Genomic DNA, 22,648 nt, shown 5'->3' with positions numbered 1-22,648 from the left:
TGATTTTTGCAACACTGACTACAATAACCATTGGGTAACAAGTAAAAAGACAACCGATATAAGTCAAAGTACATGGTAGAATATAGTATATACAACGTTTAGTCAACTTTTTAATGGAAGGAGAATTCTCTATAAAATTGGTAATTTCTTTAATATGGTAATTTGTTTTAGCTATTATATATATATAGACGTTCTGACTTGTACCCATTTTCTATTAACAAATATTCTAACCCGCATTAAAGCAAAGGTTTTTTTTTAGCATTACGTCTTTTTTTATCATTATCTGAAGAAAGAAAATGTATATTTTCACAAGGGGTGGCAATTGGAGCTGGTATGCAGTCAAGTGTAGCAATCATTAACCTCATTTGCTTTTACTTGATTGGTATTCCGTTCGCAGCTTTGCTTGGATATTTAACGTCTCTACAAGTTAAGGTACATAAATAAAATTCAATGTTTAGAAACCAAATTCTTAATGTTATAGTCTAGATTATTTATGATTAATTTGATTTACTTGATATAGGGTATATGGATTGGAATGATAGGAGGTTATATAGCTCAAACTATTGCGCTTTCATATATGATTTGGAGAACAAAGTGGAATGATGAGGTAGATTCACAATAAACTAATTGGATTTCCATTTTGATCTACTTTTTTCGATATTTGACAAAAATCGGCATTCCTACTTTGCAATCATAGGTGAAGAAGGCTTCAGAACGTCTCATGCGGTTTTACGTGAAGTTAGATAAAAATTCTGAGCAAATTTCAAATTAAGTGTTACCTGTTAGAGTAATTGTCCTAGTGAACATGTGAACAAGTAGCTTTTTAAATAAAGTTGATCAAGTCAAGCACGTGGGCCGAAGATACCTAGTCTAATGCAAGATTTTCGTTCAACAATATGTTTCGTATCATTTCGTATTGTTGTTTGTTACATTTCGTTTTTTTTTCGTTTTTTGGTTATAGTCGTTACCCGACTAATTCGTAATTAATAAATTCCGCACTTTTAGTAATTATGTTTTATTTTATTTACTTTTAAGATTTATTTGGTTATAACTATTAATCTTGTGCAAAAACAGCTCCTTTATAACTAACTCTAACCACCTTATGTATCCACAACCAAACTTGAGGGACTTGTTTGCAAAAATTAACAGAAGATACTATATCATCTTTATCATCATCCCCCGTCGCAAATACCCCATCCCCTTTTCAATTTCTTGTTCCTTAATTGTCGTAATATAATCAAAATTGTTTTTGGCAAATCTTTTACATACCTAAATCGGCCTACACTGACGCGTTAATTAGGAATTGAGATCACCAACTGATTTAGTTTATCAAAATAACAAAACCGACTTAGTGCACTTGTAATCTTCTATATAAAAATGTTAATAATATAATTAATCTGTTACACCTTCATCTTAACCTCGCGACCTAAACCCCTCATGCAATTGTGTCAAAAAAGCAGCCTAGCCTCATGTTCTAAGTTGGGCCGCAAGGTTGGTGTTCATCGTTCACCCTCAATTCGTGATTGTTTCTGGCAATTGTAATATGGTTTTAGGTCGTTTTTAATCAATAACTTTTAGCCACAAATCAATTTTACCAATCAATGAACAAATAAGTTAAACCCGATTCTAGGGATTTGTTTTGAATTTGTGGATGAACGACATATGTGTTATAAATAATTGTATCCATCTTATAACTGAGTTAGACACCAGCCCAATTGTGCAAGTATTGTGAGTCATGGTGAGTCGGCTGGGGCGCGGGTTCGAGTCTCCCAGCCCATTTTTTTTTGGTAATTTGATCTTTTTTATGTTTTAATTATTAAAAATCAACATAATTAATATTAATGATGAATAAGTAATATTTTATGAAACCGACACTTTTAGATTGACGTTTTTCATTTCTTTAAGATTAACATAATTAATATTAATGATGAATAAGAAAACTATATATATGTGTGTGTGTAATATGTTTTAAATAAAGGTCAAAATAAATAAAATAAACGTGTTTTTATCAATTTTTATTAAGCAAAGTTTCGTTAGATATTTAAAATAAATATTTAATTCAATATTATCAAATATAAATATAATTGTGTGTGTGTGTGTGTGTCATGTATTGTAATTATTTAGTTAAATAGTAATATTTGTATTATATTTACCTAAGTATTTTTATTATAAGTATATTAAATTTATTTGTATAAATTATCCTATATATATACATTATATTTATCCTATATCAAGATTTTGCAATTAGTAAATGATATTTTTACAATAACAACAATAATATAAAATAATAGTTCAAATAATAAAAGTCTTACTCGAACATCATTGAAACCTAAATCCATTGTAAGTCCTATGGAGTTTATATTTAATTTTATCATTCTTACCTAGGGATCGACCCTTGTTGGTAAATCTTGAAGAGCTTGAACGTTTCATTATTTTATCATCACTTTGTCTCTTTTGTTCATTTGATAAGGTGAGTAATCACTCTCCTAATTTTACTTATTTTAGATCTTTTGGGAACTTATGCATACTATAAATTATTTACCTAATACCTAGTATTCTCGTTATCAAACTGTGAATCTTTGTGTGTAACAATTAAATGCTTAATTGATATATGTTTGTTTGTTGTATTTGATCACATTTGGAGAGGTCCATCATAGTCACATATAGTATGATCATACGACCGTCGTAGTAGCCAAATCCCAATTCGCTAGGCAATGGTTTTACTGACACCCATATTTGCTCATGGTTTGATTGCTTATACTCACAAAAGACATTTTGCATTTTTATAGTTATATTATATCAAATACAGTTATTTTCTCACTCAATCTCATGTTGACAAATATATGTATTTTGTATGCATTCGTAGGTTTTTAGATTGCTTGATTATCAAGGTGAAGAAAAACATAGAGATGTCTTTAAGTTATAAATTATAAAAGTTTTTACAAGACAATTTGTTATCTATTATTTGGGATTGTTTTGCCATTTATTAAAAGTTGATGTACATGATTGATGTTTGGATATTTGGTTAATTAAATTTACTAAATAGATATTGTCACATTCTAATAACATTGCATGATAGTACCTTGTGAGCTATGAACCAGCGGTTCGCACCCCGGAATTTCCGTCGTAGGTTAGGGTGTGACAGATTGGTATCAGAGCCGAATGTTTTAAGATATGTCGTTAGTGGTGTCCAAGTAACATGCTTAGGACCCTACACGTGCTTATTTCAATACCTTATGTGTTCTACTTATGTGTTTACAACTTACCTAGTAAATTAATAAATTATTTGTTTATCTATATTATCATGCACACACACAACTCCGAGGTTATGCCTCATCCTCAAAACATTTTGATTTAAATTAGTAGATTGCTTTTTATTGTTGGGAAATTCTTTAAGAACTCCCTAGTTTTGTTTTTACTCTTTCACTTTAAGGCTAGATATTATGACAAGTTCATGTAGTAACTGGAAGGGGGAGAGAACTGTGAGTCGGGCATTGGCAAAACAGTTCCAAGAACCCAAGGTAAGACGTTATTTCTTACCTGGAGGATAACCTTACCACAGTACTCGATCTTATAGGCCAAAGCGAAACACAATTATCATACGACTGACACCTTATGCAGTCAAACGTAACCACATTAGCGGTTGCATTCTTTATTTACAAACTGAATTCATGGTGGTTCGTGGCTAAATTTGTTGATTCCGATTATTGTGTTATTATTTTTTTAAATGGTCAGTAGGGTGAAAAATATATGGAACCCATGGACACTGATACTATCCATTCCTCAACTTGTATTGAATTATATGTTTTGTTGGAGCTTAATCATACGTGGTGTGTAACATCCCGTTTTTCTTGTTTCGGTTAATAAATAAAATAGGAGTTATTATGAGTTGGGCTTGTGTTGGGTTAAACAGATATGAGTTATGGACTTGGGTTAAAAAGGAAAGAAGAAAAGACCATGGGCTTAAGCCCATGACCCATCATATATAAACAATAATTACTCCATAATCCATTCATTTCACATATTTCATACACCACCCTATACACACACTTAAGCTCTCTCTCTCTCTCTCTCTCTCTCTATATATATATATATATATATATATATATATATATATATATATATATATATATATTTCTCTAACCGAAACCAAGAAGGAATACCAAGCATCGACCCGAGGTAATGAAAATATGATAGTGTACGGATCCTAACCCGTTAGATTTAGTCACGAAACGACGAGATCCGGGTGGAGTCGGGTATGAACCGAGCAAAAGATGAGCCTAGGGGTCACCCTAACTCAGATCTGGATCGAACGGGATGAAAAACGGTGAAAACGGTGGAAAACAAGCGAGATCTCGCTTTTCCGGCGAGATCACGGTTTCCCGGCGCCGGGAAGTGGGTACGAGGTTAGGGTAGTGTCAGAGGATGTTCTGACATTCTCAGACCTAACCCTACTTCGTGAACGAAAATTTAACGAACTATCCATAATTCGTATTCAAATTCGTTATGGAAAGAATGACGAACTAGCCCCATTCGTTAAGGTCCAATTCGTTATGAGGACCAGTTCGTCATAAGGTCCAATTCGTTATGAGGACCAGTTTGTCATAAGGTCCAATTCGTTATGAGGACCGGTTCGTTATAATAGCCAATTCGTCATGAAGGCAGATTCGTTATAATAGTTAATTCGTTTTGAAGTAACGAATGAGTTCATTCGTTATGAGCCCCCATTTGTTAAGGACTGGATAACGAACTGAAGTTTAAAGAATGACAGAAAGGTCCCTGGACTTAAAATAAAATGGATAAATTACAAAGAAGCCCTCGAACTTTTTAAGTTAGCGAATAAAATAATAATTAAAATCCTAATGGAAAATGTCTTAAGACAGTTAATGAAAATAAAATTTTTCCAAGCTGACCTGGAAGCTCAACCCTATCCAAGTGCTCTGCCCCTAGGACCCTGCTAGGGGCTGCCGCCCCTAGAACCCTGCTGCTAGGGGTGCTGCCCTCGGACCCAGTTCGTTGAGGATTATAACTAGACTAGAAACGTGATATGAGTAGTGATAGTTAATTGATACGTGTAATTGTTATACAGTTAGTCGCGCACAGCTAAGGAAAGGAATAAAAATTAACGGTGAACATAACCGAGTTCAGGTGAGTTTCTATCCCCATGTCCTTGTTATGTTTTCGGGGCCGTGTGCATACTCGACGTGATAGTTAATACACTTACCTTAAATGGTAAGTGTATGCCATGTATGATTTATATGTTATTTATGTATACCTTAAATGTTAATAAAAGCTTGTCGGAGCGTGAACGATCTTCGGATATAGCATGCACTGCTAAGTGATGGTTTGATGATATGATTGTTGTATATGATGGATGAATGATGTATGTACGTATGAAACTTACAATTATATATATGGAAGGGTATGGCATGATAGTAGGAAAGAAAGGGAGACCAGACCCTAATAATATCCGAGGAAGGAGGGTGTCGGACCCTAATAATATCCGAGGATGGAGGGTACCGGACCCTAATAATATCCGAGGAAGAAGGGAGACCAGACCCTAATAATATCCGAGGATGGAGGGTACCGAACCCTAATAATATCTGAGGTATGTAGGGCGAAACACTCTTTATAATGTAATGTTAGTTATGAACATATATGGAAGAATAAGGAACAGGTTAAGTATGTAATGCGTACCTTCGGGCACGTATATGTGTACGTAAAGTAAGTGATTTGATTAACTAGAACTCACTCAGCGTAGCTGACTTTTAGTATGCACGCAGGTTAACAGATTTAGATAGCTGGTTTGAGCAGGACACATGGCAAGATTGAAGAGGCTGGCATATGAAGTTTTGTCATGATGTTTTGATATTATCACTTATGTTATGTTTTAAAATACAAGTTAAAAATGTTTGTAATGAATGATTGACTATTATTATTCTGCGAAAGTTTTAATTAACTCTGATATTTAGAACTGTGTTTATGGGTAAATCCAACGTCCAATGTAGGGCACCGGGAACGGGGCTTTAAATCCAACTACTCATACTTCTATCTCATTAGTCTTCCAATTCTTTTTTGTTTCAATCTTAATGGGGTCTTCCAATTCTTTTTTGCTTCAATATTAGCGGGGTCTACAGTAATCTCTTCAGGATTGATTATGTGACCTAGAAACTGTACCTCGTGCAACCAGAATGCACACTTCAAAAACTTAGCATGCGGTTTCTCTTTCTTCAGTATCTCCAACACTTCTCTTAGATGCTTAGCATGATCAGACTCGCTTTTAGAATAAATCAATATATCGTCAATGAACACGATTTCTAAATCAGTATATCGTTAATGAACACGATAACTGATTAGTATAACATCGGCCGACACTATTCATCATTTTTATAAATGCTTTCCTACAGGTTAGGGATTTCCGTTGGGTGTGATTCAGGACAAACGAGTGACGTTCGGACCAAGTAAAAACTAGTATAAGATGTTGTTATAGCCTGGAACTCGTTATATTGGTAAAACATGTCACACGGGGTTGATGGAGAACGATTAAAACGGAAAGAAAAAGAAACTCAGTTTGAATCGCAATCCTGTAAAATGCCGATTTTTTTCGTTTGACGAATGTCAATTCGATTCGTTTGGTGAATGTCGATTTGATTCGTTGGGCGAATCTTGATTGGATTCATTTGGTGAATGTCGGTTACCATGTGTGAATACGGTTAAAAAGAAAAAAGAAATAGTGACCCCAATTGACTAAGGTAGTAAGACTTAGATAGAAAGAAATTAATTAACACGCATGTCTGTTTTGCAGATATCCATGCTTAGCTGAAGAAAGGTGTTACAATCAATTTAGAAAGAACTAGGACGCATGTGAGTTTGTATCCCCTATTCTCTGTTATGTTTTTAAGGGTTGTGTGCATACTCTTATGCGTCTAGTTAATATACTAACCTTAAGTGGTAAGCGTATGCTATATGAATGTTTATGAATGATATAGAAAGGGTCAAGGGTATGTACGTGGTTGTATATGAATACACACACACACACACACACACATATATATATATATATATATATGTATATATATATATATATATAACTAAAAGTATATATGGTATGCATGGTTGTATGGAAAAGTATATATGGTTGTATGGAACGAGAAGAAGAGACCAGACTCTAATAATACCTGAGGTATGTAGGGACCGGACCCTAGTAATATCTGAGGCATGTAGGGACCAGACCCTGATAATATCCGAGTCATGTAAGGACTGGACCCTAATAATATCTGAGGCATATAGGGATCGGACCCTAATAATATCTTAGGCATGTAGAGACCGGACGATGATAATATCCGAGGAATGAGGGACCGTACCGTAATAATGAGGAAGTATGGTGAAATGCTCTTTAAAACGTAGAGATAATTATTTATGTATTAAATAAGTTAAAACACGAAAGTATGAAAGTATAAAAGTAAGAAAGTATGAAAGTATAAAAGAATGAATTTATGTATGTATGTATGTATGTATGTATGTATGTATGTATGTATGTATGAAAGAAAGAAAACAGGTTAAGTATGTAATATGTATCTTCGGATACGTATATGTAGGAGTGTGAATGTAATGTATGTTGCCTGATTAAATAGAACTCACTTAGCGTAGCTAACTTTAGTACTCACGCAAGTAGATAGGTTAAATCAGCTAGCTTGAGGAGCCCCATGGCATGGACTGAAGAGGTTGGCATCGGAAGAGGGATTGTTGTCACACCCCGACCAAAGGCGGCGGAACATGCCGGGGTGCAACGTGATTGGACAAATACACAAGACACTATTTAAAGTGACAATATTTATTCAACTCATTTTATTTCAACAAATCAATAAACAACACATCTCGTCCACACAAACGAGTTGAATACAAGTAGCAATTATATTGTTCGTTTTACTAATATCCTAATGGTCTTGGTAACGTTTTCGTCAAGTCCTCATGTCAACAAAAGTCAAACCTGTAACATTTCATAAAATAAAGTTTTTCAACACAAAGGTTGGTGAGAAATTCATAAGTTTGAGCATTTAAGTATATAGTAATTAAAAGCCACAAAACTTGTATACAAAACAATAAATAATAGCAACAATTTAGATATGCAAAAGATAAATAGTTTGGACCCTTTCTAAATGGTAACAACCAAGTATACTCGGATCATAGTATCCATGAGGCTACCCGCCTCATGCTAAATAGTTATCGTTAATAAGAATACATTAACGACACCCTCCATAAGAGAATACCAAATGGACTCGGGATTTCGTGAAGTCGTTAATAATATTACATTAACGGCACCGTGCTATAAGAGAATACCAGATAGTTCACGGATTTATGAATCAACCTTCCAAAAGCGGTAAACACATAAGCATGTAAGCATATAACACCAAATCGAGCATTTATTTAAGTAAAGTATACAATCACGTTTGTGGGTTTAAAGATTCAAGTAAGTAAAGCATTTAGTTTGATAAGTATGAAATGTCACCCCAAAACGGAAGATGGAAAAATGGGTATGAAAGTACTCACCTCGATTGACGAATTGAGAAACTAATAAGTGATCGACATTTAGAAAGCTTGTAAACGAAACGAACGAATCCGACTTGAAAGCTAATTGAAAACGGATAAATAAAATATATTAATGTACTTGAACTTTAGTTGAAACTACATTTGAAACATTAGACGAGAAGGTTCGGTTGTTAATCGGGTTACCGGTTAGTTTGTTAATGATTAGGGACTCGTACATAATTAATAATTAGAATAAAAATAATATTATTGTATTAGGCTTTTAAATAGCTAAACAAATATTAAAAGAGACAAGACGGGTTTTAAAATCAAGGGTTCGGTTTTATAAAAATGAATTGATAATAGAGTTTATAATAATATTATTAATGATAAGATAGTAATGATAATAATAATGCTAAAAGATATGTTGGATATATATATATATATAAGATAATGATGTTAATAATAATAAAAATAATTATTTTTAATAATACTAATATAGTATAATAATTATAACAATAATTATTATTAATAATACTAATATAGTATAATAATTATAATAATAATTATTATTAATAATACTAATATTAATAGTTATAGAATAGAAATCTTGGTATTAATTATAATGTCGTTGATAAAAATGATAATAATAATAAATAATATTGATAGTAATAACGATAACATACTCGATGTTGGTTCGATTTCTAAACGAGTCCACAAATTAAATATAATAATATTATTGCTAATAATTATGAATAAAAATAAGATTTTACTAAATAATGATAATATGATCTTTATTAATAATAATAACAACATTAATATTTATAATATTAATGATAAAAATAATAATATTATTATGGATACATATAATAGTAAGTTTAACATACTGATAATAATTTTTGTGTGATAATATTAGTACCAATAGTAATCGAGATTTGTTATATATAAAAATAATATTAACACCGGTCTAGTATGAGACTCGAACCCGTGACCTCTAGTTCAACAACTAACGTACAAATCAAACGAACCATGTAAACCAATGTTAATTAAACCCATACGCAATAATTCATATATTCATTTCCCGGGTGTTCATCTTTTCCCCAAACCAAACCAACTCCATACTCATCCAACTCGTTTCAAAGATTATAACCGATAAATCAAACCGATTACTAACAATCTAAATCTAAAAATCGATATATGAAATTTATTAACACCAACACCCAAAATAATTTACCTATTAGGTGAACATGAGGTCGTCGGAGGAAGGTTGTCGGAAAGACGAATCGGAGAGAAAGAGAGTGAGAGAGAGGGAGCCAAGAGGGAGAGATAGCTGAGGGACGGAGACGAAGCACCAGGGGCCACGGCGGGGCAGCGAGGGTCACCGGAAAAACGGGACTCGCCGAAAAAAGGTCCGGCGGTCCGTTGCGGCCGTGAGTGGTGTTTTTGAGCTGCGGATGAAGGTGGTGGTGTTATCGGAGAAAGAGTTACGGGGGATAGGGTGGCCGGATATCGGTGGTGGTGCATTGGAGTCGCCGAAGCTCGCCGAATACCTATTCCGGTCGCCGGAAAACGGAAAAAATATTATAATATTTCATTCTAATATTATTTTGACAATTGAGTTATAAAATAATCAATTTTTCATTCTAATATTATAATATTTCATCTCATTCATACTAGCTATCAATGGTTCATTGGTCAACACCATTTTGACAATTGAGTTATAAAATAGTCAAGGAATTAAAATTAAAATATGATTGAATATCAAACAAGTAAAAATATGAAAAACATGTAGAAAATAGTAAAAAAAAACAATCTTTTTCTAAGTTTATATTGTTCATTCGATGTCCATTTTTTCACATGAACATTATATGTTGCATTATTCAGGGTAACAACAGACATTGTCTAAATTCGTATATTTTACGACGATTTGAATACTTGTGATAAAACAATAAAATTTTGTATATAAAGAGATGTTATAAAATTCATAAATTTGAGATTTCGGACTTCTTATTGTATGTACGATATATTTCATTTCTTTTTTACCTTTAATTTTGCTCATCTATTTCAAATAGCAACCTTTATTTTTGATCATTTAACAAATCTCATGCAATACACGGGTTCAAAGATAGTTGAACTATATATGATTTGAAATTTAAATAAATTTAGGCAATACAAAAATGTTTATTTTAAATAACATTTAGTTACTTTAATTGAATCATTCAAAACTGTATTTCAGTTATAAATGTATGCACACACGTATATTTGAACCCCAAATGGCTAATAAGAGCATCCTTATCCTATCCATCATCTTCTCTCCAATCTTATAAATTTTAAAAAGTTATGTTAAAAACCAACTCCATCATATCCATCATTTGTTTACCCCAACCCTAAATTATAAAAATTCATACACCAACTCTTTATATAAAAAGTTACCATTCATCATTCTTTAAATTTTTATGAGTGTATAAAATCGAGATATATAATAAAATAATTGTTTGTGAGTAATATAAGGATAAAGATGGTGAATGGGTTGTGAGAGATTTTTTAAAATGAGTATTAAATTTTAAAAAGTATGAATTTTAGTTAAATTATAGGGTAAAAAATGATGGATGAGATGAGAATGCTCTAAGACTCAATAAAATCTCACACCAACTCCTAATAAGCGCGAGCTTGATTCGGACTCATTTGTATGCTCGAGCTTAATTCAGACTCATTTGTATGCTCGAGCTCGTACTCAATATAAGCTCGACTACAGCGAACTAACTTCATGTAGCTCGATAAAAGCCGGCCTGAGAAATTTTCCGATCCACATTGGTCATGGTAATTTGGGTTGTTAAAAGGCCTTAGTGTGTGCATTATCGTTTCCAGGATGGATGATGAGACAGAGACAAATCTTCTTCGACATGAAGAAGAAGAGCAAGGTCCCCTGCAACAAAGGATATGGCACGAATCACAACAGATTTGGAGGGTCGCATTGCCTTGCATCATATCAAGAGTTTCTTCATTTGGAACTATCCTTGTCACCCAGTCATGTATTGGCCATGTCAGCGGCATAGATCTCGCTGGCTATGCACTTGTTCAAACACTTAGCGTCCGATTTATCAACGGAATACTTGTAACTTCATGACCATACTCTGTCCTCCATAATATTAGTAGCAAATTAAGTCCATATATATGAAGTCAATGTAACGTAATTATCATTTACCTTATGTTTTGATTTTATCAACAGTTAGGGATGTCTAGTGCAACCGAAACCCTTTGTGGACAATCATTTGGAGCCGGCCAACACCACATGATGGCCATTCACTTACAACGATCATGGATCGTTAACTTCATTACTTTGACCATCTTGCTCCCAATCTTGATCTTTGGTACCCAAATCTTTAAACTCTTTGGTGAGGAAGAATCGATAGCGGAAAGTGGTGGATTCATATCTTTATGGTTCATCCCTTATGTCTATAACTATGTTTTTAGCCTCACTATACAAATGTACCTACAAGCACAGTTAAAGAACATGATTATTGCATGGCTTTCGGTTTTTCAGTTCATCATCCATATACTTTTGTCATTGCTTTATGTGTATAAGTTGAATTTGGGGGTCTCGGGTGCCATGATTGCACTCTCGGTGTCTTCATGGTTCCTTGTAATCGGAGAACTGGTATACATTTTTGGAGGATGGTGCCCTGATTCTTGGAAAGGATTCACAATTGCTGCTTTTAAGGATCTGAAGCCTCTTGTGAAGCTTTCAATATCTTGCGGTGCGATGCTCTGGTAAGTTTTTGTGATCGTCAATATATAGCTAATAAATGACTACAAGTTTGTTGCTTACTTTTTCGGACATAAAGTAAAATGCACTCTAACCGTCATTATGTGTAGCTTGCAGTTATGGTACTATGCCGTTTTGGTTTTGCTTGCTGGATACATGCCAAATGCTGAGGTCGCAATATCCGCCTTCTCCATTTGGTATCGACACATATATGTTCTTATTTCTTCCTTACGTGTCATTTTATACAGAAGAAACATATAAACTCACTTTTTTGCAATTATTTTACAGCTTGAACATTAACTCATGGGAGTTCATGATTAGCCTAGGCTTCTTCGCTGCCTCATGGTTAGTTATCAAACAATTATGTTGCAAAATTGACGCATACTACATGTCATGTACTAAAATATATAGTAAACTCTGATTTATGTTTTTGTATATTTGACTGATATTCCCTATATTGTAACTTTAACATGTATAAAGTGTCCGCGTGGCGAATGAGTTAGGGCGAGGAAACCCGAAAGCAGTGAAATTTTCTATAATACTGGTGATGGGGATTTCAACCGTGATAGGCGCATTCTTCTTTGTTCTCTGTTTGGTTTTCCGGAAAAACATTGCATACTTGTTTACGAGTGACGAAAGAGTTGCAGATGCAGTATCAGATCTTTCTTTGCTTCTCTCCCTTTCGATTTTATTGAACGGAATTTATCCGGTACTCTCAGGTAAGCCTTTCCATGTTTTGACAACAACCCTCATGTTCGCTAGCTACAATAACCGATGATTAACAAGTCAAAAACAAACCAGTAAAGTCAAAATTCATTGTAGAATATACAACATTTAGTCAACTTGAAACAATCACACAGATGTTTTTACAGTAAGGGACAAAATACTAATGGATCGTTGACAAATTAACAACGATTTGGGGATATAACTGTTTAAATGTTTTAGCTCAAATATATAGTTAATTATTATTAATGTGGTTTAGGTAGCATATGTACATGATCCTAATGAGGGGTATACTCTATGGATTAGGATTTGAAAACTAATCCAATAAATATTTAACTTAGGTAGGAGTCTAGAGGTGCACAAATCGTGTTTTTTCTAATACCCGGGTTTGGGTATGGAACCGGTTTTGGGTATGATCGGGTATTAAAAAACCGGGTATTTAGAGAAATCGGGTGAGGTATTGAGGAGAAAAACTCAAGCCTATGTACCCGGGTAGGTATGATCGGGTTCGGGTATTGGAACCGGGTACGACCGGGTATTAATACCCGGTTTTGAATTCGTAATTTTTTTATACATTTATTAATTTGTTTAAAATTTAAATTTGCTTTGTAATTTATAAAAATAATTAAACTATATTACAAAAACCATAAATTCACTTAATTACAAATTATTTACTTAGTAATATGCATTTTACAAAAACATAAACATAAAAGTTGTGAAGTAAACATAAAAATATACTATAAAAACTCATGTATTATTTCTGGTATTAGAAAATTGGTATCGGGTATAACCGGGTATCGGGTATAGGGTATGACCGGGTCCGGATATTTATGGGTATAAATCGGGTACGGGTATTGAGCTCAAAATGCATACCCTATCCATACCCTACGGGTAGGGACGGTTCCGGTTTCAAGGATAGAATACCGGGTAAAAAAACCGGCTCCGGGTATTTTTCGGGTCAGGTTCGAGATACGGGTTTTTTGTACACCTCAAGGTAGGACAACTAAGTATAGCAAATGTGATAATCGGGTTGCAAAGTCCATTGGGTTGTGGGCCAGAGTTACAATTGGGTCATGTGCCAATACCAAGCATATTGGGCTTGTGAACACATAATCATAAATGAGTTTTAAATAGTTTGAACTAGTTAAGTCTAGTGTCTACTCTATATAGGGCCGTCTAAATCGCTCGCCGCTCGAACTCTCTTGTTCTTCGCTTAAAAGTTGCTTGAAAAATGGTCGCTCATTTTTTGCTCGATTGTAAACGAGCTGCTCTGCTCGATCGGGTTTGTAAACGAGCAAAGGTCTACTCGGTTCGGTTCCGCTCGAATATTTTTAATTTATTTTATATATAATTATATATGAAATAATATATAAATACATAGACAACCTACAAAAATATAAGTTTACAGTTTTTTAAATTTTTAAAAATTTTCATATTCCGTCAATTTTATAGTTTCATTTGTTCGCTTCAAGTTTTTAAAATAGTAGAAATTTATCTACATGTTCATTATACATCACTTCAAACTTCTTTTCATAAAAATTTACAACTTATTGCACGTGTGTCAAGAAACTACTAATTTGTTTACAAAATATATTATTTACAACCTTCAAAACTTGTTTCTTATTGTAACTTTTAAAGTAAAAAAGAAACAAATAATGCTCGAAAATCGCTCGATGTTTGAATGAAAAATGCTCGATTGATTTTGGCTCGTTTCAATTTTTGTTCGGTTCCAATATCATCTGTTTGGTTCAGTTATAAACGAGTCAAGCAATAAGCAAGCCTTCACTCTGTTCGTCTATACCAGCGTCTATGTATTTTAGGCCACAAAGTGTTTCTTGAATTGGGCTTTCTTTAATAAATCACATATTGGGTCGAATCTAAGATTTAGTGTGGGTTTACGGTTTACTCACCAGTCACCACTAAAAGGGCCCAATTATAATAACCGTTAAAACTTAGGCAAATTATTTAAGAACACCAAAGACGATATTACATAAAGCTTATACTACTCTTTTTATTAAAAAGAAACAAAAACAAAATACATACTAAAACAAAAGAACACTAATGAGCTTATATAAGTCTTACAAAGTGCGTCATACTCAAACTCAAAATAATTATTTGATTCCAACTAAAATAAACAAAACATAATTTTAACTTCAAATGAAAGATAACGATAAAAATTAATTTAACTACTCCAAGTTTATCCCATGAGACTAAAACCAAACCACCCTTATATTTTTCACATTAATCATTCAGGTCCTTTAAATTAATATTGCATTAAGTTTTACAATAATATGATTATTATGTTACTTGGTCATTTATCACATTGTATATCCAAACTTAAACGTGTGTGAATATACACATACGAATAAGTTGGTTGGTCCATAGATGTCTTAGTTTGAAGGGTGACCATAAGTCATGATCTTTGTGGCCTCATATTATCGGGCCAGGATCATATCAAGCCCATCGAATTATATGTAGGGTTGTTCACGAGCCGAGCCGAGCCGAGCCGAACCGAGCGAAGGCTTGCTCGTTGCTTGGCTCGTTTCCAACCGAACCGAACCGAACGGCTGAAATTCGAACCGAGCGAAAACCGAAACGAGCCAAAATCGAGTCGAGCATTTTTCGATCGAACATCGAGCGATTTCGAACATTACTTATTTCTTTTTCACTTTAAAATTTTCAATAATAAACAAATTTGAAGGTTGTAAATAATATATTTTATAAATAAATTAGTAGTTTTAGACAAACGTGTAATAATTGTAATTTTTTATTAAAAATAAGTTTAAAGTGAGATATAATGATAATGTAAACAAACTTCTGATATTCTAAAAACTTGAATCGAACAAATAAAAAAATAAAGTTGACAAAATATGAAAAATTTTAAAGGGTAAAAATAATTGTAAGCTTATATTTATGTGTTTTGTTTATATATTTATATATATTTTTTTATATATAATTATATATAAAACAAATTAAAATATTCGAGCCAAACCGAACCGAGCAGGCCTTTGCTCGTTGTTTGGCTCGTTTACAAATCGAACCGAGCAGAGTGGCTCGTTTTCAATCGAGCGAAAAACGAGCGAGCAGTTTCTGAGCAATTTTCAAACGAACAGCAAGCGAGTTCGAGCGACCAGCGGTTTGAACGGCCCTAATTATATGGATTAATATGTCACCTATGAATCTATGATTATGGCACGTAAGTACATGGGCACACAAATACAAATTGTTAGCGAGCAATCTCTCTCTCTCTCACACACACACACATGTGTGTTATTTTTTAATGGGATATTAGTTGTTAATACTCTTAACTTTCCCTTATTGGTAGATAACGCTTTTAACTTTCGATTTGTCACCCACCACTCCCAACTTTCACCCTATTTTTCTGTACCACTCCCGTCTAAATGAACACTAACATCGTTGTTGTTTTGGACTAAAAATGTCATTCAAATTAGTTAAGGGGGTGAAAAAGAAAATTAAATTGTTTAACATGTATCAAATTTGCCTCCAACCAACCCTAAATCAAGCATCACCACTCCATCTTCATCTATTACCACCACCACTACACCTCTGGTTCAACACGAACCCATCTACAACATATCGATTCGAAGTAATCCTTTACTTGCCGGAAAACGAGTTGCAGGTTTCTGACGAACACCATATCCATCATTTCACCGCCCATCACCGCAAAACCGCAACCCCCGCCCCCCACCACCACCAATGTCTCACCCAGCCACCTTCCGGGATGGCCTGTGTGCCGCAAAAACGAGTTGCAGGTTTCCGGCGAACACCATCTTCATCATATCTCCACCAGTGCAAAATCTTCATGATCTCCATCACCTTTTTACACCTCTGAACCATCTCCATTTTCTGAAAGACGAGATAGCCAGAAAACTCAATTTCGCCGAAAAAACGAGGGCTCCGGAAAAACTAGGTCACCGGAAATGGAGGTTGTTGAGGTTGTACAATTACCACCGTCCTCGTCTTGTCGTTGTATCGGGAGTTCGTCGAAGAACAGGGAAGCCAGGCCAGATCTTCACCGGAAAACATGGCAAACCATGTTTCTCCCTCTCATTGACTTTCTCTTTCTTTGATTGACAATCTCTTTCTCTCTCTAGTAGCTTATGTGTGTTAAATATAAAATTTTTGTTTTACCCACCCAATTAATTTGAATGACATTTTTAGTCCAAAACATTAACGAGGTTAGTGTTCCTTTATACGTGGAGTGGTATAAGAAAATATGGTGAAAGTTGGAAGTGGTAGGCGACAAATCAAAAGTTGGAAGTGTTATCTAACAATGAGGGAAAGTTGGGAGTATTAAAAACCAATATCCTTTTTTAATTGGTTTAAATCAGGAAAAAATAGCATGAATTTTAAGGGTGTTAGACCATGTCACCATGAGTATTCATAAAGCCTCATTTCCAGACATTATGCGCCACGTGGCGCACAGTCAGAGTTATGATTATATACAAAACAGCGTGTAGTCATAAAGCCTCACCCCATGCATTATGCAGCACGTGGCGCCCAGTCACCATTAATTGTTTTTGTTTTTTTAAAATAAATAATTCATTTAGATTATAGATATAAAATTAAAAAACTACATTAACATTAAAAAAAAATACATTAAACTCACAAATAAAAACTAAATTAAAATAAAAAAATACATTAAATTAAAAAATACAATAAAAACTAAATTAATAAGACTACATGTTGTATTTTTCAAAAATTTTATTTTGTCGAATTGCTTTTAGAGATTGGACTATCGGGTCATTTTTTGGATAACTCATTTGTTAGAACCTCGATGTCGTTGTCTAATTCATTCCTTTTAAGTACTTCGACGGCGTCCAAATTTACTTGAAGACGTTTAACTCCAAGTTCTTGTATATCTTTGAGTCGAATGTTCATTTCTTTAAAATGACTTTCCATTTCGACATTCGAACCTATTGTCGACGACGACGTGGCCCTTTCCCATTTCCCTTGCTTCTTCTACCCCCGGTCGAGTCATCTCGGTAATATCCGCAAAAGGATTCCCGGCTTCATTATCGCTTAGGTTGAAGTTTCGAGCGTCGGAACGAGGCGTGTTTGGATCAACCGAAGACGATGTTTTAGACTTTTTTTACGCAGACCACATTCGGCGTTGGCATCCATAACCCCGCCCCATTTTGGGTGAAACCTCAAGTAATCTTTCCAAATGCCAAAGTAATTGAAGGCCCCCGTGACCTTATGTTGATACTTGATACTCTGTCAATGCGTTTTCCATGACTTCCGCGTCCGAGACACCGCTACTCCTCGTCCGATACATCCGAGTGTAAACCGTATGGAAACCCATGCATTTGGCGTTTATGACGTTCCATTTCGACTGTAAGAAATCTTTTTCTCGACACGAGTCCCCGCCAGGTTCTTCGAACAACTCTTTAATTTTGCGCCAAAATACCCCCGTTTTTTGATAGTTCGCTATAACAAATAAAAACATTACAAGTTCAATGTCTGTTCTAAAAAATTTAAAAAAATTTATATGTATTTTAAAAACCTACCGCACTTGGCATCTTCCGATATCGCGCACTAAGCACGAGCACACAGTACGCACTCGCCGATACTCCACGGTATCACCGTCTTTTTAGCCCGAGCTTCGTCGGCGGGCTTCTTTGCGTGTTTCCTCGGACGTCCGCGTTGGCTCGAACCGCTGATGGTCTCCGGGACGGGTTGTGTCTCCGACACGAACTCGTCGTCGGATTGGGAACCCGAACCGGCAAAAATGTTTGTGGTTGGGTTTTGGAAACCGAGCACCGTATTTGGTAAATGGGTTCCTAGAAATTCCATGTACGCGGTCATATGCGCTTCGAACATATACGGGGATTGAGGGACGGGGATGGTTGGCATCGGGGCGGTAGATGGGTTCGGTTGTGGATTTTGGTTGCTTGCGTTGCCTTGACGGGAAAATTGACCGAAACCGAAAATATTTTGGTTGTTATTCAGAAACATTTTGGTAGTATTGTAGTAGAAATATTTGTGTAAAAATATATTTGGTAGAGAAGTGGGAGAAAGGAATGTGTTAAAAAAATAAGGTTTTGTTTGTTTTTATAGTATAGATTTAGTTAATAAAAATCTTTTTTTTAAACCCAACGGCTCCCAACGGTAACCCAAGCCCAACGACTACATTTTTTGAGATTGGAGCCATTTTGCAGCGTTTTGTGTAAAACGCCCAAAAATAAAAACAATCCAAAACGCCGGGGAGAGGGGGGGGTTGTGCCCCCGACGTTATCAACCAAAACGCCTCGATAACGAGGTGACTACAGATGGTCTTACATATACCATTTGTTGGAAATTCAATGGTATTGAGATTGGGCATGCATTGTAGGTAACCGCACATGTCATTAATCTTCTAAAAATAATAAACCAGAAAGTGAGAAAACCACTTACAAAATATGATCACCTAGTCATCTAAAAACTAGACTAAGGATTACACTATAGCTCTACACAACATTAATTAATTTCCTACTTTATCCCCTAGTTTAAATACGTTGATTTTTCTCCTTTGATCATTTTTTTCAATATTCTCTTCTTGATCAGTAGCATTATCCCGAATAATATTTATATGATACCCGGCAATTTTATTAAACCAGTTCCAACCCAAATTAGACATTTCATAAGCTGTTTATTCCAACCCTATCTATTTTTGTCAAAACTCTTTCAAACTCGAACGAAATTAATAGTTTTCTCTAAACGCCCATCCTAACCCGTCATCCCACCCAATTCGACCCACCACACCACCTGTTTTGTCAGTTATACATTAACCTAATATCATAATAGTCAACATTTAATTAGCAATAAAAGAGTCCAAACTGATGAGCACGTGCCATGTAGTTTGCATCATGTTGATTTTTATAGCTATCAGTTAAAAATCCCCTTGTGTAGATGGAGTAAAGATTTACACGTGACAGATCTTCTGGCTTTCTCCTTTTTGAATATTTGTGTCTGAAAAAATATACATCGTGACAAGGGGTGGCAATTGGAGCTGGTATGCAGACAACTGTAGCAATCGTTAACCTCGTTTGCTTTTACTTGATCGGTGTTCCATTGGGAGCTTTACTCGGATACTTAACACCTCTTCAAGTTAAGGTACATATATAGAAATCTAACGTCAAAAAAACAAAATCTTAATTTTATGAGCTAGATTATCTATATATAATAAGTTCAATTTACTTGATAGGGGATATGGATGGGAATGATGGGAGGTGTTCTAGCTCAAACTATCGCGCTTATATATATGATCTGGAGAACAAACTGGGATGATGAGGTGTATTCACAATGAAGTTAAATGGTTTTAAGATTGATTATGATTTTTTGATATATTTCCTTCTAACCGACATTATCTACATTGCCAACCGTAGGTGAAGAAGGCTTCAGAACGTCTCATGCGGTTTTATGTGAAATCAGATGAAAATGTTGAGCAAGTTTTTGATTAATCGTAATTAAGAACGACACAAGTTTTTTTGTACTTGTTATTTCTTAACTCAAACTATCAAGAACATTATCAGGTGTTTTGCCTTGCACCAAACGAGCATTACTCATTCCCCCCTATCATTATATTCGTGTTACTAAGTATGATGATGATGATGATCAATGTTGTAAAAGTAGGTTTACAAGGCTGAACACTCGCTACAAGGTATGTCGCATAGGAGAGTTTCTTTAGCTCCGCCTAGTTATTAAGGATCAATCAAAATGATCAAACCTAGCCCGAGTCACATTTAATCGATGGACGTGAGCCGATTTATATAATATTAAAGAATAAATATCATAAATTTTTATTAATTATTAGCGATTCTTAGAATAATTTATTATTTAAAAATTTATTTCTCTTATTTATATTAATTCACATATTTTGTTATAAATAGTAGTAAACTAATTATATTTGGCATACATATAATATCCCAAAATTAATTTTCTTTATATTTATCATGTTCGGGTACTCTTCGAGTACACCCCGAGGATACGACTTTTACAACTTTGATGATGATGATGAACGGGACACACTCTCGTCTTGTTTCGGTAGACTTTGCCATGACTCATGTCACATCTTTCGTTCCCTTATCAATCTTTCGTGTAACTCTTTGAAAACTAACTGATTATACTTTTATTCAATATCTTTCTATAATACTTTGTCATGTTTCCATATTTTCCATATCCTTAAGGTAATTTTTGGTTTTAGACCCTTTCTTGGACACCAAGGAATCTTGGTTGCCTGTACTTTTTTACAGTCTGGCAAAAAAAATGTGTTCTTATTGATTATTCAAACATCAAAAAGAATACAAGCTTTGGAGTCTTGAAAACAAAAATGCTGTGTTTTCAAGAGATTTCAAATTTCATGAGCAAGTTTTTCCTTTTAAAGAAAGTAATGAGTATTTGGTAGAGTCAAAAAGTTATGAAACAAATGGTCTAAACGATCTAAACTATTTTTGATGATATTAAAATAACATGCAACTCTAATTATAAAGGTAATGCTGCTCCCAACGATGAAGGGGGTGTTAACTTAGACTAGTCTACTCCCATCGATAACGTGAAAATCAATTAAAAGAAAAGCAAAACTCTTTTAAATGGGTCAACAAAGTCGATGGACCGACTATGAGACCGACAATATGAGACCCAATTAAAAACAAAAATTATGTCATTGGACCGACTATGAGACCGACAATACAATCTTGCCATTCACATATAATTATTTTTTTCACATGTAAAATCCTGTTATCCAAATGGTGATTATGTTATTTTAATAAAACTTATCAAATAAAATAAATAATATATAATTCTATCATAAAGGGTTGAAATATTCTATAAATGTCGACACAAATAAAAATTGTAAGAAATTATAATTAATTAATATGTATCAAGTGAGTACCAAAGAGAAAAAGGTATAAAAGTAATAATATATATATTCTTTCTCCACATGCAAATTACATATTAATTCCCCATCATTTTAAAACATTTATAACTTTTTTATATTATTTAACAAACATTTTTTCTATTTTTAATATAAGTGATTTGGTTATATAAAAATTAAAAACAAAAATTATGTCATTGTGTCTTTTTTACTTACCATTGTTTCTTTTTCGTCACAATGATAAGTAGAAAGAGAAATATTAAGCACAAATACACAATGACGAACAAAAAGATAAAGTGACGTAATCTTTGTTTTATTTTTATTTTTAATATGAGTACCAATTGAAAAACACAATGACCAAAATCTATAACACAATACATAGAACGACCCAATTAAAAAACACAATGAATAACCATTAACACAATATAAAAAACCCACTATTTTTTTATTTTTATATAACAATATGATATTCATATTATAGATAAAAAAATACCTGTTTTTATGGTGAATTTGTTTTCTAAACAAATATCGTATGGAAAAGTTATAGACGTTTTAAAATGATGAAAGAATTGACATGTGTTTTGCATGTGAAGAGATAAAGTAATAATAAGTGGATTATTACCTTCATGTTATTCTTATCAATTTTTATTCTTAAATTAATCTTCACAATTAAAATCTGAAATTAATGGATTAAATTTCTTTCCACACTTATCATTTTTGTTGTCCTTTGTATTTTAACATTATCATAAAATAAAAAC

The 22,648-nt window shown here is 33.9% G+C and overlaps 1 protein-coding gene and 1 long non-coding RNA gene across 2 annotated transcripts; both read left to right on the top strand.

Moving 5' to 3' along the window:
- Positions 1–256: 256 nt before the first annotated feature.
- LOC143598648 (uncharacterized) lies at positions 257–1,008 on the top strand. The gene is made up of 2 exons (XR_013147151.1): positions 257–432; positions 521–1,008. It is a non-coding gene; the product is annotated as an uncharacterized LOC143598648 (long non-coding RNA).
- Positions 1,009–11,395: 10,387 nt separating this feature from the next.
- LOC143598650 (protein DETOXIFICATION 24-like) lies at positions 11,396–20,497 on the top strand. The gene is made up of 8 exons (XM_077076815.1): positions 11,396–11,641; positions 11,756–12,297; positions 12,403–12,489; positions 12,581–12,637; positions 12,773–13,011; positions 20,013–20,131; positions 20,223–20,309; positions 20,404–20,497. Exons 1-8 carry the CDS (start codon positions 11,396–11,398, stop codon positions 20,476–20,478), a joined length of 1,452 nt encoding a protein of 483 aa, XP_076932930.1. The 3' UTR covers positions 20,479–20,497.
- Positions 20,498–22,648: the final 2,151 nt, after the last annotated feature.

Source organism: Bidens hawaiensis, unplaced genomic scaffold (genome assembly GCF_021521415.1).
Source record: "Bidens hawaiensis isolate Kalapana, Puna unplaced genomic scaffold, B.hawaiensis_p1.1 tig00050624_1, whole genome shotgun sequence".
NCBI classification, from domain to species: Eukaryota; Viridiplantae; Streptophyta; class Magnoliopsida; order Asterales; family Asteraceae; genus Bidens; species Bidens hawaiensis.
Note: the sequence above shows the minus strand (reverse complement) of the source record. Positions and strands in the feature narration are given on the sequence as shown.

What these genes read in the sequence shown, in the direction of transcription:
- LOC143598650 (XM_077076815.1), top strand. Translation starts at nt 11,396, where the DNA reads ATGGATGATGAGACAGAGACAAATCTTCTTCGACATGAAGAAGAAGAG. An exon ending in ATATCCGCCTTCTCCATTTG is followed by an intron (nt 12,490 to 12,580) that starts GTATCGACACAT and finishes ATTATTTTACAG; the next exon opens with CTTGAACATTAACTCATGGG. An exon ending in TAACACCTCTTCAAGTTAAG is followed by an intron (nt 20,132 to 20,222) that starts GTACATATATAG and finishes TTTACTTGATAG; the next exon opens with GGGATATGGATGGGAATGAT.